This window comes from Harpia harpyja, chromosome 1 (genome assembly GCF_026419915.1).
Source record: "Harpia harpyja isolate bHarHar1 chromosome 1, bHarHar1 primary haplotype, whole genome shotgun sequence".
Lineage (NCBI taxonomy): Eukaryota > Metazoa > Chordata > Aves > Accipitriformes > Accipitridae > Harpia > Harpia harpyja.
The window spans coordinates 29452986-29470952 of NC_068940.1; the positions used below are offsets into that span (position 1 = coordinate 29452986).

General features: G+C 66.1%; 5 protein-coding genes across 5 annotated transcripts; 2 read left to right on the forward strand and 3 right to left on the reverse strand.

The window, feature by feature from the left end:
- The first annotated feature begins 623 nt into the window (after positions 1–623).
- NEURL2 (neuralized E3 ubiquitin protein ligase 2) lies at positions 624–4291 on the forward strand. The gene is given in 8 exon segments (XM_052782929.1): positions 624–895; positions 897–1037; positions 1040–1198; positions 1200–1241; positions 1243–1308; positions 1310–1423; positions 1425–1533; positions 3901–4291. Coding segments are annotated over 8 exon segments (792 nt in total). The 5' UTR covers positions 624–850; the 3' UTR covers positions 4017–4291.
- A 2011-nt stretch (positions 4292–6302) lies between these two features.
- On the reverse strand, positions 6303–8697 carry ZSWIM1 (zinc finger SWIM-type containing 1). The gene is given in 2 exon segments (XM_052782893.1): positions 6303–6921; positions 6924–8697. Coding segments are annotated over 2 exon segments (1716 nt in total). The 5' UTR covers positions 8464–8697; the 3' UTR covers positions 6303–6745.
- ZSWIM3 (zinc finger SWIM-type containing 3) lies at positions 8690–12050 on the reverse strand. Its single transcript, XM_052782877.1, has 2 exons — positions 11890–12050; positions 8690–10704 (listed from the first exon to the last, which is right to left on the reverse strand). The coding sequence occupies exons 1-2, from the start codon at positions 12042–12044 to the stop codon at positions 8832–8834; spliced, it is 2028 nt and encodes a 675-aa protein (XP_052638837.1). The 5' UTR covers positions 12045–12050; the 3' UTR covers positions 8690–8831.
- A 297-nt stretch (positions 12051–12347) lies between these two features.
- Positions 12348–14912, forward strand: ACOT8 (acyl-CoA thioesterase 8). The gene is given in 8 exon segments (XM_052782943.1): positions 12348–12526; positions 12613–12628; positions 12630–12759; positions 13155–13392; positions 13656–13813; positions 14212–14403; positions 14506–14600; positions 14602–14912. Coding segments are annotated over 8 exon segments (972 nt in total). The 5' UTR covers positions 12348–12407; the 3' UTR covers positions 14626–14912.
- A 390-nt stretch (positions 14913–15302) lies between these two features.
- On the reverse strand, positions 15303–17958 carry SNX21 (sorting nexin family member 21). Its single transcript, XM_052782994.1, is given in 5 exon segments — positions 15303–16055; positions 16058–16397; positions 16715–16869; positions 17032–17310; positions 17541–17958. Coding segments are annotated over 4 exon segments (1089 nt in total). The 5' UTR covers positions 17297–17310; positions 17541–17958; the 3' UTR covers positions 15303–15726.
- Positions 17959–17967: the final 9 nt, after the last annotated feature.

The window sequence follows — 17967 nt, forward strand, 5'->3', positions numbered from 1 at the left end:
GGGGGGGGGGGGACAGGCGGGACGGGACGGGGGGTCCGGGGAGCCCCGGCACGGGAGGGAGCGGGGACCCGGCCCCGGCGGTAGCCTACGGCCCCCTGCGGGCACGACGGCGGCAGCCGGCGGCGGGGGTGCGGCGCCCGGCGGGCACCGGCGGGTACTGCCGGCTGCCACCGGGCACAGCGGGGACGGCCGGGCACCGCCGGTTACAGCTGGGTGCCAGCGGGCACCGCTGGCTACATCCGGGCTCTGCCGGGCATCACCGCATACAACCGGGCAGCACCGGGCACAGCTGGACACTGCCGGGCAGCACCGGGCACCGCTGGGCAGCACTGGGTACAGCCAGGCACCGCCAGGCATCACTGCATACAGCCAGGCACCACCGGGCAGCACCGGGCACTGCTGGGCAGCACTGGGCACTGCCAGGCACTGCTGGGCATCACCACATACAGCCAGGCATCACTGGGCACTGCCGGGCACCACCGGGCATCACCGGGTACAGCCGGGCACTACCAGGCACTGTTGGGCATCATCACATACAGCTGGGCACCACTGGGCGTCACCGGGTACAGCCGGGCACCACCAGGCACTGCTGGGCATCACCGGGTACAGCCGGGCACTGCCGGGCACCCAGGCACAGGTGGGCAGCGCCGGGCAGGCACTGCATGGAGCGCCTGCAGGCCTGGAGAGGCCGGTGGGGCCTGGCTGCGCGCCAGCAGACAGGGGGTCCCCTCCCACCCTCCCCCGCGGCACTAGGACCCCTCCGAGCCATCCCGGCTGTCCCTGCCCAGAGGAGCCGTCACCCGCCTCACAGCAGCTGTGACGGGGATGGTTAAAAATAGCGGTGGCGGCGATGGCTGCCCGGTGCCGCCTCGCCGCGCGCTTCCACCACGTCCACGGGCACCAATGTCCGCCTGGACGCTTCGCGGACGCGGGCCACCCGGGTGGAAAGCTTCGCCAACGGGCTCTGCTTCAGCAGGAGCCGCTGGCTGCCCGGGCAGATTTTCCTGGTGGAGATCGAGGAGAAGGAGCTGGGCTGGTTGCTGGGCACCTGCGCGTGGGGCTGACAGCCCATGACCCCCAGAGCCTGGAGGTGGTGCCTGAGTATTCGCTGCCGGACCTGGTCAACATGGGGGACACCTGGGTGTTCGCCATCACCCGGAGCCACAACCGTGTCACGGTGGATGGGGAGGAGGTGCGGGGTGCGGAGCCCGGCCTGGGAGCCCTTCCTGCTGATCGAGCGGTGTGAGGATCCCCCGCGACACGCTGGTGGGGCGCAGCAGGCCCGGGCGCTACAGCCACATCCTGGAACGACCTGTACAAGGCGAATGTGCTGCCCGCGACCGCCCGGCGCAGCCGGATCGGCGTGCTGTATGCCCTGCAGCCCGACGGCACCGCCGACATGCACATCGTCATCAACGGAGAGGGACATGGGGCCGAGCGCCAGGCACCTGCCCACCACCCGTCCGCTCTACGCCGTGGTCGACGTCTTCGCCTCCACCAAGAGCGTCCGGGTCATCCCGGTGGAATACGGCTGTAGGTACCTGCCCCCTCCCTGGGGCATGTCCTGCACGGGCCAGGAGCCGGGGGGGGGGCTCCGGTGGGGTCACCCCCTAGTCCCCAACAGTGGGAGTGTCAGAACGTGCCACGGGGCAGAGTGACACAGGGTAGAAGGCACAGGAGAGCCCCCGGCCCCTGCAGAGCATTGGGCAAGACCCCGCACTGCCGCTGATGGGCAGTGTCTGCCGAAAGCTCTGCCGCACGAGGGCTGCGCCGGGGCCGAGTTCGCGCCAGCTCCCAGCACTGGCGGTCGGGGCTGAGCCCAGCCTGGTCACCCTTCCTGAGCAGAGTGAGGGGGGCGAGTGTTCTGGGCTGCTGCGGACCGGGGGCTGTCGGACCACGGAGCTGTGCCCCTGCTGCGCCACATGTCCCCAGCCAGACGGACACCCCCAACCGGAGCCCAATGCCGGTGCTTACGGAGCTGCTTCTTGGGGGCTGGTGAGCCCTCACCATGCCCAGCCTTGCCCCACAGGCATGCGGCAGCCCGCAGCTGAGCAACGTCCTGCCTTGGCATCAAAACATCTGGCTGCGCCCCACTGCCCGCCCTGGCACGCACGCCATGCCCCCGTGCCTGCCGCGTGCCCGGGCTGTGGGGTGCCCAGGGCAGACACCCCATGATGCCATCAGAGATTGGGCAATATCCTGCATCCCTTGGGTGGCTGGGGAGGGGCTGGGAAGGCCAGTGCTGGTCGCTGGCTTTTGCGAGGAGTCAGGCTAATAAGTTCTAATTACCACCATACTGGACAAGTCAGCAGGTGCCGAGGATTAGGTGAGACGAGAGCCAGAAGGAGAACTGGTGCCGGCTGCCCCTGACCGCCAGGAGCCACCGCTTCTCCCGCTGGTGCAACCTTCAGCTGCTTCTGTCTCAGGGCTGAAACGCATGATTCTCCCTGCCAGCTGCTGTGAGCCGATTATCCAAAACAGGGAGATTAAATGTGCCCAGCTGCCCAGGCCCCCCTGCCCCAGGAGCGTGCTGAGGGTGACTGGCTGGACGCCACGCTGTAGGAGGCTGCTGAGCCGCCTCGAGTGTCCCATCGCCGGCCACTCGCAAGGGACTCGCACTGGCAGCACGTACCTCTGGAGAGAGCTGCCTCCTCCCGCCGCAGCCACGGGCTGTGGGTCCCTGCGAGCTCCGCAAGCTGGCACAGGCACCGCTGCAGAGGTGCAATCTGGCTTCCTCCCGCTCCAATAAGATGTCAGTAGCTCTGGTTTCTGCAACATTTCCGCAGCGTTTAAAAATCAGTCTCAGTGCAGTTCTGTTCCTGGATGGGGTCTGGCTGGTGAAGTGAAAACCAGAAAGTGAGCAGCTGAGCCTCTGGCAACATGCGATGTGGCACGGGGGCGGGGAGCAAGAGAGGCAAAGGGCATCAGCTGCCCATCACCCAGCACTCGGCATGACGCAGCCCCATGCCGCCGAGGCGGAGATAAGCACCCCAGCCATCCAAAAACAGCCCCAAGGTCGGGGCGCAGCGCGGTAGTACTCGGCAGAGCTCTGCTCTGCCCCAGGCGAGCCCCCGGAGGCACCAGCCCCCCAGCCAGAGATGCGCTCAGCTGCGTGCAGATGAAATGGCCGGGTCCCAGCTGCAGCTCCACTCCAGCCGAGTGCAATGCCCCGGGGTGCTCTCCTCCAGTTTGGCTCTTGGAGGCAGTGGATGAACCAAGGCCCACAGGCTGCACCTGAGTCAGATCATTTAAGATCTGAGTAGAGTGCCGGCCGCAGCTAATTGCACCCACGCCACTGAGCCACCAAGGGCTCCAGAAAGAGGAATCCCACAGGGGCACGTGTCACAGGAGCAGGAACCGGGCAAAGCCCGTGCTGGCGGCCATGGGAACGGTTCAGAAGGTGGTTGTCTCAAAGGCATCGCAGAAGCTATCTCTGCAGGCAGCACAGCCCCGGCCTGCAGGCGCCCACCCGGCAGCCTGGCACGGCACCGGTGGAAGCAGACCAAGGGAGCGAGATGAAAGGAAAGCGTGGTGTGGGCACGTGAAACCCCAGGGAGCCGCTCCACAGCTCCCAGAGAAAACAAATGCCACCGTAACGCACGGCTTGGGCACGTAACTGTCCTCTCAACCTGCCTCTGAGTAACGGGAAGAGCTTCATTGCCCAGGGCCCTCAAGCTCCCATCCCAGCCGGAGCTGCCTGGCACCAGCTCTTCTGCACAGCTGGCTCGAGCCCAGGGCAGGACAATGCCTGCTCCTGCGGCAGAGCAAACCTCACCCACTTGCTGCCCTAAAACACGGTGCCTCTTGGGAGCCTTGGGGCCCATCTCCTCCACACCCCTCTGCCTCTCAGCCTCACCAGCAACTTGGCCAGCTCAGCTGCTTCTTTCTCTTGTCTTCCAGTTCCCTCCCTACAGACCCTCTGCCGGCTGGTCATCCAGAAGCACATTGTCCACCGCCTGGCCATCGACGGCCTGGACCTGCCCCCGCCACTGAAGAGCTTCTGCCAACACGAGTGAGGTGTGGAGGGTGCTGCCCTGGGCTGCCACCCACGCCGACAGCCCCACTGGTGATGGCCAGCCGGCGGGCTGCCCGGGCAGGATCCGTGCCCCTAGCTGTCCTGTCACCCCCGGGGCGCCTGCGCACATGGCATATGCCACCGAAGGGCCGACACGACAGCACGGGCAGCGCGTCAGAGGGACTTTCCTCCATGCAGACGGGTGCGGCAGGGCCGGTGCGCGGGCAGGAGGGTGCCACAGGTCAGAGCGAGTAATAAAGCGCTTCCAGCCAGAAAGTGAGCGTGCTGTGGGGGGTGCTGGCACACGGAGCAACGCAGAGGGAGCGAGGATTGCTGCCCAACCCACCACGGGCCTGCTGCCATCGGGGGGCTGTGCTAACTGCTGGCAGCGGGGAGGCCCCCGCGCACCAAGGTGCCGGTGGAGCCGGGCCGGCTGGGGTGGGCACCGCAGGACCCACAGAGCCCCTGCAGCCCGGACACCCGGCCCCACTGGTGGAATCGGCACCCTGCGATACAAGGCTTCGACACAAGCCCAGCGCCAGGCCAGTCCTCAACAGGGCAAGGCCAGCGCTGGGCAGCTCTGGGGGCTGGTGTGCTGCCCGGCTCCCATCTGGGGGAGGAAGCTGCGGCTTTGGGTTTTTTTTTTAGTCCCCAGCCAAGGGGACTTTCTTCCCCTTCCATGTCAGGGCATTTTGTGGGGCTGCATGGGGTGCTTCAGGGGAGCTGCCTTCCAGTAAGGTGGGAAGAGTCCCATCAAAGGAGGGCTCAGATGGCTAGGACCCCCCCTGCGCTTCAGCAGCCACTTGTGGGAGCAGCTCCCCCTCCAGCAAGGAACAAAGCCGGGCTCAGGACCTCTCCGTGGCCCATGAATGAAGCTGGGATCACCCAGGTGGATCAGAGCAAGGGCTGGGCTAGGTGGAGCACGGGGAGGGCACGGCACGATGCTCACGTGGAGGGTAAATTACAGCCGGGTGGTTGTCCCGGCCAGGCGAGTTTCACTCTTAGGAAAGATGTTTACCCCAAGAGCGAGGATGAGTTATTTCCTGCGCTCCTAATGTGGAGGGGGACGGGGCGGATGCCGGAGGGAAACCCGCAGCACCCAGGGAGGTGCGCTGGCAGCAGCTGTTGCTCAGGCACATGCCTGTGGCCACAGAGCCGGTCACGGTGACCTGGTGCAGGGTCCAGCTATCCCGCCGGCTGGGAAGGGGGAGCCCTGCACTCCCCAGCTCGAGGAGCCGGCACTGGGCCCTCCTCCAGACCCCTCGTCCTTTGGCTGGTGGGGATGGCAGCTGGTGTTCCGCAGTGCCTGTGCTGGGCTTGGAGGGAAGGCAGGGTCGGAGCTGTGCAGAGCAAGAGGCATAGGGAAGAGCCCTCCAAAAATCAGAGGGGTGCCCACACGCGCCAGAAAGCGAGATGGTGAAGGGGCCGGCAGGCAGAGCCTTCCAGGCCACTTCTACAGCACAGCTAAGGGGTGAAACAAGCAGCTCCAAGTTTACAGAAGGGTGTTTTAGGAAACACTACACTATATTTAGTCAGCGGGATTTGATACTATCAGATAATGTTACAAAACCCTCAATCAAGAGGAAATCCCCAACCACGCAGCAGTCCTGCTCCTGCAACGGGCCAACTCTACCGAAACCAAAAACATTAATGAAAGAAGCATCAATCGGGGGAAAACACCAATTGTGACTGAAACACAGCGATGAGCGAGGTCTCTGATGCCCCCCGCCACATCCTGCAGGACACAGCCCGCCGCGTCCCAACATGACAGGCTTCGGAGCTGCTGGTGCTGGAGGTGTTCTTGCTGGCAAGGGGGGGATGGGGAGCTCACCCAGCCCAAGAACAATGCCTGAGGACCAGGCCTTGTTTACTCTTCTCGGCATTTTTCCTCCCCCACCCCGTATGTTTAAAGCCTTTGCTCTCCACCTCACCGCAGCTTTGTTTGCCCTGCTGTGACCCCCAGCACCCCTCCTGCCTCCCCCAGCACATGAGCTGTTGACAAGGGAGGGCGGGTTCCCCTTTTTGAGGAACTGAAAGCAGCTGCCGTAACCAGACAAACAACTCCTCTGCTCCAGACCACGGGCTGTGCTGCTGGCAGCAGAGATTGCCACCCTCTGGATCTGCTGCCTCCTAACAAGCCGGCTCACTCCACTAACTGGAGGGCACCGCAATGAGACAAGACCACCAAGAAGCACCGTCCAAAGCCCTGCCTGATCTCACAGGCCAAGTGAGCCCCACCGTCCCCATCCTGCTGGCAGGGAGGCGCTGGCACAGAGACAGATGCAGCTCCCGAGCAATACAATGCCAATTTATTGGCTTTCTTGCACAACACATCGCAGCTGGATGCTGGAAGGACCTGCAGGTGCTGGCTGCAGATCAAGTAATTTTGTCACATGTTATTATACCGTCACCTCCCACACCACACCACCCGTGGTTGGCTCCCAGCCATGTCTCCTGTTAGCCAGGTCAGCGGCCAGCTACCCATCCAGCATGATCTGGAGTTCCCAATCTGGTTCCTCAGCTGCCCTGTGCAAGAGGTGACACTCACTCAGCAGATAAGGAGCCCAAACTACCCCTTCCATGCCGAGCCTTGAGAGGGTGGCAGGCTGAGGGGAGTGCATGTGGAAGCCGGGACACCAGTAGAGTGACAAACAGGTCTCCCGCACATCTGTTGCCCCGCTGCTCCCTAGGGCTCACACACAGAGCCGCCAGCTTGGCTCCCGCTCAGTGCTAGAGCTTCACCTCGACGTAGGGCCCAATCCAGCTGTCAGCCAGCTCCCGGAGTGTCCTGTACCTGTGCTCAAACTCCTCCCTGCTGCAGTGGGTGAGAAGCCGGCTGACCTCTGCTGTGAGGAAGGACACCACCAGGGATTTATCCAAAGACTCGTTCCAGGAGCTCTTCAGATCTCCAAGAGGCCATCAGCACTGTCTTGCCCGGCCTGATGGGCATCACATCCCTTCTGCCACTGTCTGCTGAGCATCTCTGGCTGCAAGGTCTTCCTGTCCGAATTCAGCACGGCCAGGATGTGCCGGCAAGGCAGCTGGAAGACCTGGTTGAAGTGGCAAGTGCAGCTGCTCAGGCCTTTCATGTCGACCGTGTGGGCATCCTCCAGAACCTGTATGCTGAGAGCATCCTCCCCGGTGCCTATCAGCTGCACGGACTTCTGAACTACCGCGAACTCGCTCAGGCACAGCCTGGCAGCGGGCTTTGTGCAAATATCACTCAAAGACTGCTTGATGCCTTCCTCAGTCCTTCTGTTAATCTCCTCTTCACTGTCACCCTCCAGGTTTTCTGTGGCCTCCAGTTTAGCCGCAGGAGAGGAATGATCTAATGAGGACTGAGGGCTCATGGGCTCGTTCTGGAAGAGGAGAGCCTGGGGGGTTTCAGGCTGATGCTGAAAAGCTGCAGGGAGCTGAGGAGCTGCCAGTCGACTCTGGAGAACAATCACGGGACTCTTAGCAGCTGTGAGAGAAGCTGGCACCAGCTGCTGCTGCTGAGCTGCTGCTGTGGTGGGGGAGGCCTGGACAGAGCTCTGAGGCAGCTTACCCTGGCACGCCACAGGGGCGAGAGGCGAACCCGAGGCAGGCAGGCTTTGGGGAGCTGCCCAAGCGGCACAGTGATCAGGATGGGGAGCGGAGCACGTCGCGGCATCAGGAGGGCTCTTAGAAACACACTTTTGGTAGTGCCAGGCTAAGGAGGTGATGCAGCTCTCCAGAGAGAGCTCAGCGCTGAAAACCTGGCTTAATCCCTGGGTAACGATCTCCAGGTCCCTAAAGTAGTTACTGGCCTCCCCCCAACTCCTGTCCCTGATCTCATCATCGAGCGCGGCCCAGATCTCATCATCGAGCAGCCAGCGAATATGGAGCTGAGGCAGCAAGTCGGGCGCCACGAGGTCCCTCAGGAGGGCATGCATCTTCCTGCGGCTGCTCTCGGTGGCTGCGCACACGGTGTCGCTCAGGGTGGCCAGGATCAGGCGCTCGGCACGGCCGTCCAAGGCCAGCCGCTGGACCTGCTGCTGCAGGCACTTGCAGAGGTGGAAGACGGAGAGCTGCACCTCCGCTGACGGAAAGGCCTGGGCGAGCGCAGGCGGCTGGGGGAGGCCGGGCCCCACCAGCAGGAGCCGGGTCTCAGCCCAGGCGGGGTTGAAGGCCCGGAACGCCCCGTACATGCGGGCCAGGCTCCCCACCGACTCGTCCCGCGGGACGGCAAGGTGCACCACCCTGGCCATGCCGCCCCGCAACCCCGGGGCCGGTCCGGCCACCAGGAAGACGTAGAGCACCCGGCCGGCCGGGCCAGCGGCCCGGTGCACCAGCAGCGCCCGGGGGAAGCGGGCGAAGACGCCGCCCATGGCGGCGCTCTGGAAGCTGACGGAGGCCATGCGGCCGCCCGCGCCCAGCTCGTAGGCCACCAGGGAGCCGCGGCCCGGGCCCGACGGGGCCTGCGCCATCGCCAGCCCTGCCGGGGCCGGGAACGCTCGGCCGCGGCCCCGCGGCGGCACGTCCCCTCCCCGCGGCCGCCGCTACCGGGGGGACATATCCCGGCGTGCCCCGCTCCGTTCCGGGGGGGGGGGGGGGGATGTATCCCGGCGTGCCCCGCTATCTGCCGGGGACGCCGCCAATCACCGTGGGGCGCGCCATGACGTCGGGGCGGCGTTTGGGGCCCCCTGCCGGCCGGGCCCGGCCCCGGCCGGGCCCGGCCCATCGCTGCCGGGACCGGAGGGTCCGGGCGCTGCCCGGAGCGGCCGCGGTACAGCGCACGGGGCCGGGGACGGCCGGGAGCTCCCCTCCGCCATCACGCATCTCCTCGGTGTCCCCGTTACCCGGAGCAGTGCGGGGGCACCGGCTCCTCCTTCCCGGCCGGCGGCCCCGGTGACCTAGCCCAGGCAGCCAGGATCGCCGCCAGCGCCGAGCTGCGCTCCTCCAGCTCCTGCCCCTCGCACTGCATCAGCAGGTTGGCCAGCTCCAGGCTGAGGGACCGGACTCTCTCCCCTCTGCCCTCCGGCCGGTTGCCCGCCGAGCCCCCGCCGCGGCCCGGGGGACCGGCCCCGGGGGCCAGGAGCCGCTGATACCTCTTCTGCCAGCGCCTGCACACCATGCCCTCCTCCACACGTCCCCGGTGCGCCTGCAGCACGGCCAGGACGTGCCTGCAGGGGAGCCGGTAGCGGCGGTGGAAGCAGCAGCTGCAGCTGCGGCAGTCCCGGCTCACCCGGTGTGCGTCCTCCAGCAGCCGAACGGTAAGGCTGCCCAGCACCGGGCTGAGCAGCTGGGTGGACGTCTGCACCACCTCCCACTCCTTCAGGCACAGCCAGGAGCCCAGGTCCGTGCAGCTCTCCCACAGTGTGGCCAGCATGCTGTCCGTCCCCGCCGTGGCAGTGTGCCCAGTGGGCTCGGGGCGCTCGGCAAGAGCCAGAGAGTCAGAAACGGGGCCTGGTCCTGCTGCGGCACCAGCACATGCATCAGGCTGCTCCTGGAGGCTGTTCCAACCATCCTCCTCGGTGCTCAAGGAGCCCCGGTTCAGGCTTTCCAAGCTCGTGGAATCAAGGCAGTCCGCACACTCCAGAAAACAAAGAACGCTCGCCTCCAAGGACGGCTGCCGGCCGAAGAGGCTGGATATCCGGTGCGTGATGAGGTCCAGGCTGTCCATGTGCGTGCTGCAGGACTGCAGACCTTTCTCTGCATGCAGGCACCACAGCAGCTCGCAGGAGAACCAGTTGGCTCGCAGGTAGTTGTACAGCTCTGGGCTGACCACACGCTTCACCAGCTGGGAGAGGGCATCCAGACTTGCAGCTGAAGGGGAAAACATGGCCTTCTGCAAGGCCAGCGTCAAGTTCTGCTTGAGCGAAGAGGAGATTTCTGCTTCCCTCACGTTCTTCTCGAGCAGTCGGACAGTGTGATAGACAGAAAGGAGCACCTGGGCAGCAGGAAAGAGCTCTTGGAGGATGGCTTTGTGAAAGAAGGACACGTCCACAAAAACGGTCTGGACCTTTTGCCATTCGGGGTTGAACTCCTTGAAGACGGTCAGCATTTTCCTGACACTGGATGCTGTGTCATCCTTCAGCAGTGACAAGTGCACCACTTTCCCCACTCGCTCCTCACTCTCTACAAGGAGAGCGCAGAGAACATGTCCCCCCTCGCTCAGCGCCCTGTGCAGCAGGAGGCTCTCGGGGAACTGCATAAATGAGCTCTTCATCTTGCTGGTCTGGAAGCTGAGTCTGTCCAGGCCATGGTCACTGTCTGCACTGATGGAGGCCAACGAGCCCCTGTCCACCCTTAGGAAGGTTTTCATGACCTCAGCCACCCTGATGAGCACTGAGGCATTTTCCTTCGCTGCTTCAGGGAGTGCGGGAGCCTGGTACGGAGCAGGCGCCCCGTCCACCGGTTGTCCTGCGACCGTGTGTGAGTCCTCATGCGCCTCAGCACTGCTGTTGGTCCCACCCGCCTGCTGCTGCTCACACAGTTCTGTTGCAGGGCCTTCGCGTGCCGTGGTGCTTGCCGTCGCGGTGGCAGCTCTGGTCAGGGAAAACACCGGGTCCGCATGAACGTGGTCACTGTTCAGTTCACTGATCACAAGCTGGTCAATGTCCTCCTTATACTGCAACACAAAATAAGCCGGACACAAGCTGGGCTGCTGCTTTCTCTTCTTGCTGTATTTTTGGGTCCGGGCACAACCAAACTTCACCTGCATGAACCTGCAAACATTGAGAAAGCGTTAGTGGGGTCAGCAATGGTGGTGTAGGCTGCCAGCACTTAGTTTAGACTTTTCTTGCATGCCAACTCTATATTCAATTAGTGAGCACATGAAAACCACGTATGCCAGTCAGACACGCAGGCTGGCTTTCTGCTCAGCAAAGCCTGGGGTAAGAAAGCTCAGACGCAGGAGGAGTGACGGAATCAACAGTTACAACAGCCACGACCAGACACCACCAAGCAGCCCTGGCTGTCATTCCCAACGGCGCCTCTGTTGCAAAGCCATTGACCCAAACTCGATACCTGCATGTTTCGGTCTTACTCCCCTAAAGCACATATCATTTCTGCAACTCCTCTGCGTCTGGAGGAGCAGGTTAGAACATTGCAAGAAAGGCTTCAAGGCATGGGATTAAATTACATTTTAAGAAGGCAAGGGGAGCAGTTGTGTAACTGCAGAACGACCTTACAGCCTCTGCGCACACGAGCGGATCCACCAACTTGGACAGAAATGAGACGTTATCACTAGACCCGCTCCGGTAGGCAAAGGCTGCGGAATCGGGTACTGCGAGAGGGAAACCTGACAACACCCCTCCATCGCGGTGAGGTAAAGGCAGCCAGGGAATGCCAACAGATGCTGATATTTAGTGTCTTGCTCCCTTGAGCAGAAAAAGGCGGGAGCTGTAGTTGGCCAGCCACGTCCCAGAAGGATGACTTCAAAGATCCAAGCTACAGGTTTTGCAACAAGAGGCAGAGAGAATTAGTAAAGCAGAGCTAAGCAGCAGACCCAGGACAGCGGAGCACTAGCCGGGGAAGGAGCGGGGAGCGAGAGGGCTGGGACAGAGCTGGGTAAGGGCGGCACAAGAACAGCCGAGACTCTGAGAACGGCAGGTGCGCGACATAACCGGCGGCGTCCTTCTCCGCAGGCGTGCGACGCTGTCGGGATCGACCCTGCTGACCTCGGGAACGGCTCGCTGGTGAGGGCACGCAGCCAGGCACCGGCAAGAGCTCCGGCCCCGGGGGAACAGCACCCGGCTGGGGACCGACAACCGGCTGACGGCCCTGCCTGCGGGGCGTTCCGGTTCCGGAGACTGCGCCGGGCCTCCCCCGGGGACCACCGACACCCCCCCAGCCCCGAGCACCGAGCACACCGGGGGGGGCCGCGGCGGCGGCGGCGGGGCAGCCCTTACACGACGTCCTCGCGGACGGCGGTGCCGTGCTGCCGGTTGTGGCAGCGGACGGAGACGCAGCTCCGCAGGCCGTAGCGGCACCCCTGCGCCAGCTTGTAGGCGCGGAAGCGCTCCCTGAAGTCCTCGTAGCTCCTGAAGCGGGACCCCAGCTCCATGGCGGGCACGGCACGGCACGGCACGGCACGGCACGGCACGGCACGGCACGGCACGGCACGGCACGGCACGGCACGGCACGGCACGGCACGGCGGTCTCCGCGCCCCCAGAAAGAGCCCGCCGCCCCCCGCCGCTTTGTATTGAACCAGCTGGGGCACCGCCCACCGGAATTTGGCCAATCAGAGGCGTCCTCTCCCGATTGCCAGGAAGCGAGCCAACCGGCCCAGGGTTTTCCGCCACCGCCCGCGTGACTGGCGGCTCGGCGGCCCAATCAGCTGGCCTTCCCCGCCCCGCGGGTGGGCGGTACTTCGCACCGCCCGGATCTCGCCGCTGTCAGTGGCGCCGGTTCTGGGTCGCAGAGGAGATGGCGGCTGCGGGCGACGGCGGGGGACCGGGGCCGGGGCGGCCGCCGCCCGGGGACCTGCGGAGCGTGCTCATCACCAGCGTGCTGAACCTGGAGCGGCTGGAGCTCGATCTCTTCAGGTGCGCCGGGCCGCCGGGCCGCCGGGTCCCGGCCGCCCTCCCCGCCGCCGCCGCCGCCCTCACCGCCGCCGCTTTCTCCCCCGCAGGGGCCGGCACCACTGGGGTGCCCGCTACGCAGCGCCTCTTCGGCGGGCAGATCGTGGGGCAGGCCCTGGTGGCGGCCGCCCGGGCCGTCAGCCGCGACGAGCAGGTCCACTCGCTGCACTGCTACTTCGTGCGGGCAGGTGGGCCGGGCCCGGGGGGAACCGGGCTGCGGGAAGCGGGGCCGAGCCGGTGAGACCCGGCGGCTGGGGGGCCGGGGTGGGGGGGAGCCGGTCAGGACCGGGGCGGGATGCTGATCGTGGGGTGCCCGGGGCTGAGAGGCGGCAGCAGGGCGGGGGGGTCGGGCAGGCTGGGGCCTGTGGCGGGACCGGGGCCGGGCAGTGAATCCAGCAACCGAGGGGCTGGGGAAGCCGGGGCTGAGCCCCACAGGGGTGAGGAGGTGCCGCCATCCCCGCTGCGGCAGGGCAGAGGGGGGGGTGTGGGGGGCACTGCCAGCTCAGGGTGCAGCAGGCTCCGCCCGCCTGGCCCCCGTGCTCGGCCTCTGTAGGTCAGGTCCCCTCTGTGGTGCGTGGTGGCCCAACAGCAGAACGCCCTCTTTTTCTGTCCCAGGAGACCCCAAGGTACGAGGTGGAGCGGACCCGTACGGGGAAGAGCTTCTCTGTCCGTTCCGTAAAGGCCATCCAGCACGGAAAGCCAATCTTCACCTGCCAGGCCTCCTTCCAGCTCTCCCAAGGGAGCCCAGTGCAGCACCAGTTCACCATGCCTACCGTGCCACCCCCTGAGGAGCTGCTGACGCAAGAGGAGCTTATCCAGAAGTTTCTGCAGTGAGTGGGATGGAAGGGGCACGCCAGGGATGCCCTCCTCTGTGGCTGCGGCTTAGGGAGGTGCAGGGATTGGGGTGACTGCCTGAGGAGTTCCCAAATACACCTGGGAAGGGAGTAGAGAAAGAAGCAGGACAGGGCAAGGCAGGAGCCGTGTCCCTCCTGCCTTTCTGTGTGGCCCTGGGTCCCTGGGCTGAAGCTGCTGCCAGCAGGACGTGTCCCTGGCCTGCATGGCATTAACCTCACTTCTCTGTGTTGGTCTACAGGAATCCTAACTTGGCGGAGAGATACAGAAAGCATCTCAACAAGATTCAAGCCGAAGACGTGCCGATTGATATCAAACCCGTGAACCCACCAGACATATTCTGCTTGGAGCCGCAGGAGCCAAAGCAGCTCTTCTGGGTGCGAGCACGAGGCTACATAGGTGGGTCCCACCAGGAGGGTGGTCCAGCTGCCTCACAAGCCGAGGGCTCAGGCTCAAGCTCGCCCTGTGGAGCACGCTCGCAACGGAGTGGGCCGAGAGGGTTGCAATTCAGAGGCTGCCTGCGCCCAAAGTCTGCAGGAAAGCCTGGGAATTTCGAGGCTGAAACACAGATGTGGGTGCTGGAGCATGAAGCGATGCCTGTGTGCTGTGCTCAGCCACGGCGGGCTTTCCCCAGGGGGCACAGCAAGGGGAGTGGGTCTGAAAGAGCATCTCAGCTCTGCTTGGCCAGCAGCTGACCCTCAGGGAAGCAGAGCTCCCGGGGCTTTGCCTCGTGCTATGTGCCCAGGCTTGTCCCATGGGCACCCTGCGGGGGACGGGCAGTGCCGGTTGCTTTGCAGGAGAGACTGACATGAAGGTGCACTGCTGCGTGGCCGCCTACATCTCCGACTATGCCTTCCTGGGCACGGCTCTGCTCCCGCACCGGCAGTACCACATCAAGTTCTTGGTGTCCCTTGACCATTCCATGTGGTTCCACGCGCCCTTCCGAGCAGACCACTGGATGCTGTATGAGTGCGAGAGCCCCTGGGCTGGTGAGTCCTCACCATGTTCCCCAGGGACCCATGTGGCAAAAGCCAGCTCTGCCTGTCCCGGGGGGGGGCAGCGGGCCAGGGTCTGACAGGCTCTCTCTGCAGGTGGGTGCCGGGGACTGGTGCAGGGACGGCTGTGGCGCCGGGATGGGGTCCTGGCTGTCACCTGCGCGCAGGAGGGAGTCATCAGGGTGGAGCAAAAAGCCAAACCAGAGCAAGCTCTAGCTGAGGAACCCCGTGGGCTGGGGCTCGGCACACCGAGGAGGGACCCCGGGACCAAAACAGATGAGGGCAAGGCGGGACCTGGGCGGCAGCGGGAAGAAGCGTCGAAGGAGACCGGGCTGGATCCAGCACTGCAGCAAGTGCTGGTGCCAGAAGCCCTCTGTGGCGAGGTGGGGACCCACAGAGGCGGTCCACTGTGACTGACTGCCAGCTGCACAGCACGTAACCTAACACACTACGATCAGCCACCCTTCACCTGCCTTAAATAAAGCCGTCAGGTGAACAGCTGGGCTCCGTGCCCTGGAGTTTGTCCCCTTAGTCCCCGTGGTTGTGCTCGCCCGAGGGAGCCTCTCCTGGCAGGGGGAGGGTGGGCAGCGCTGGGGGCACGGGGGGGGGCTCTGCCTCCACAGCAGGCTGGGTCGCAGGAAGGGAAAGCACTACTGTGGCACATGGCTTCCCCTTCTCACTTCTGCCCTCCTTGTGCCCCGGTGCTTGTCAGTTGCTGCTTCTGCTCGACCTCGGTCTCTTTCCCAGGGCCGGGCTTGGGAGAGGGCCCAGCCGCTGGGAGCCAGGGAAAGGGGAGGAGGCAGCTCCCACCTCAGGGTGGGGGGCTCGAGGCTTCCTGCCGATGGTGCCCTGGGGGAAGTTGAAGCTGAACAGACACAGCAGGCGCCCTGCTCTTCTTCCCACCAAGACTTTATTAAATAAAGTCCTTTTTGTTATATAGGTTTTACGGGAAGCTCCTGGCAAGAGCCCCGGACCCTGCCAGAAGCCTTCCCTTAACGCAGTGCCAGTATATCCCAGCTAAAGTCCCGTCCACTCTAGAAGCCCCCTGCAGAGGGGGAGCCGGCTCCCGGCCGTGCCAGTGCGGGTGGTGAGCACTGGTGAGCGCCCGGCCCGCGGGACAGACTAACCACAGAGAAAGTGCATTTTCGAGGCAGCTCCCAGGCGTGTGCTGTGCTGCCTGCGGGAGCACGGTGCTGCCTCCCTGCCCCATCCCCAACCACGGCATCACCCTCGCTGCTCCCGGCCACCCCGGGGGAACGAGCCCCACGCGGCGCCTTGCCCTCCTGCCAGCGGTGGGCGGCGGCGGTGGGACGACGCTCACTCCAGAGGCTCCTTGATCAGGCACTCCTTCAGGGTGGGCTGCTGCTGCAGGGGCGGCCCGGCCTCCCGCAGGTCCTGCAGCTGGGCCTCCGAGCGCCGCTTGTCCTTGCCCACCTTCCAGGCCAGGTGGACGTGGGCCTGCAGGAAGGGCCCCAGCAGCGGGTGGCTGCCTTGGGCCTCCAGCAGCTGCAGCGCCTGCTCGCAGAAGCCGTGGGCCTCGCCAAGCTCGTCCAGCTCCTGGTGGCAGACGGCCAGCCCGGCCAGTGTCAGGAGGAAGCGGCCGGAGCCGCAGACCCCCAGCCGGTCCTGCAGCCGGTAGGCGTTGGCCAGGTGGCCAGGGCTTCGCGGTACATGCCGGTGCAGGTCAGGCGCTGTGCAGCCTGCAGGTCCTGCAGGAAGAAGAACTCGAGGAACTCGGGGGAGCGGCGGATCTCGGCGATGGAGTGCAGGTGGGACAGGAACTGCTCGAAGGCTCGGCTCCGCTTGGCGATGGTCTCGGCGGTGAAGTTCCGGCGCAGCCTCTTCCTGGGGAAGGCGATGCCGGCCATGTCGCAGCCAAAGCGGCAGCGCAAGCGGCGGTTCAGCCTCTCAAAGTCCGAGTAGCGCCGGGCGATGGCGGCGGGGGCCTTGTCGAACCGGCCGGAGCGGATCAGGTAGATGGTGTAGAGCTGTGGGGGAGCCAGGCATCAGGGCGGTGCCGCGGGCACGCTGCTCCCGCGGGGACGGGCAGAGCCGGGTGTGCGGCCGCAGAGGGGCTGCGGGGGGGTTTGCCCAGGCAGGGGGGGAGCAGGCTGGGCCGCCACAGCACCCGTCGGTGATAGTTACCTGAGGCTCATCTGAGCCGCCAGCACCGTCCGAGCAGCACGGGGAAAGACAGAGAGAAATAAGCGCCAGCCCCATGGGACCCCTGCCCCAGGAGGAAGCAGGACCCGCGCCCACCCCTGCGCCCGTCCCGCGCCCACCCAGCCCCGCCGGGCTCACTCACCACGTACTTGGAGGAGCGCTCGCTGACCACGCTGGCGCTGGTGACCTCGAAGAGCAGCCGCTGGGGCACCAGGCTGCCCCGCGATTTCTTCCACAGCTCCTGCAGCTGCCGGGTCAGCAGGCTGCCACCGGGGCGCTCCGCCGCGGGGCCCCACTCTGCACCGGGAGAGGGGTGTCAGCCCACCCGTCGTGGGGACGGGGCTCTGCCAGCGCCCTGACGTCTCCGGGCCGCCGGCCCCCACCATCGCTTGGGTCCCCCCCAGGGTGCTGCTGCCCCGGCCGCCCGGGCCCCCCCAGCACACCGGCCCCAGCACCTGCCTCCGTCCTCTGCACCCGCTGCCGTGCCGGTCGGCTGCGGTGGCTCCCCCAGCTCGTCTCCAGCACCATCCTCCTCCTCCTCCTCCTCCTCGTGGCTGGTGAAGCTCAGGGTGCCGCTGAGGCGCGTCGACAGCCCCTCCGTGTCGTCCTCCAGCTCCGAGCTCTCCGGGCAGTCCTCGGCCTCGGAGCCGCCGCACGCCCGCTCCTCCCGGCCGCCTTCGCCGGCCAGCGCGTGCCGCAGGCGGTGCAGGATGCGGGCGGCCATCCCGTCCGGCCCAGCTGCCGAAGCGGGGGTCAGGCCCGGTCGCCCCAGCGCGGCGGGACGGGCAGGGGGCCAGGGGCTGCCCGCCACGCCGGCGGCCGAGGGCACCGCACGGGCCTGGGCTGGGACAGCCCGTCCGCGGGACCCCCCGGCCCCGGGACCCCCCACCCCCGGCCCCGCTCCCGCTCCCGCCCCCGGCCCGGTGCAGCCGTGTCCCCGCCGCGGGCGCTGCCGGCCCGGTCCGTACCGTGCTGGCCCGGTCCGGGCCGTGCCGTGCCGTGCCGAGCCGGGCGGTGCCGAGCGATGGCCGCTCCGCCGCGGCTCGTCCCGGGATCCTCCCCGCGCGGCTCCGCCTCCGCCGGGAACCCGGATCGCGGCGGCGGCGCCGGCCCGGCCCGGCCCGGGTCAGTGCAGGGCTGCCCGGCGCTGCCCGCGGTCCCTGTCGTCCGCCGCCCGCCCCCGCCCGGGCCGAGCCGGGCGCCTGCCCGAGCGCACCCCGGTCCCCGCTCCCCTTGTCCCCTGCCCGGGCCGTCCTGGCAGGGCCCCGGGTCCCCCCGCCTGGGGCCACCGGAGCCCCGCACCCCGGCACTGGGAGGGGCTGGGGGTCCTGCTACCTCGGGACCCCCATACCGCGGGACCCCCAGACCCCGGGACCCAGACCCCGGGACCCCCCA

Bases quoted from the DNA above. Each gene is read 5' to 3' on its own strand.
- ZSWIM3 (XM_052782877.1), bottom strand. From the start codon at position 12,044: ATGGAGCTGGGGTCCCGCTTCAGGAGCTACGAGGACTTCAGGGAGCGC. The intron at 10,705-11,889 runs GTAAGGGCTGCC...CAATGTTTGCAG, and splicing joins GCCGTCCGCGAGGACGTCGT to GTTCATGCAGGTGAAGTTTG.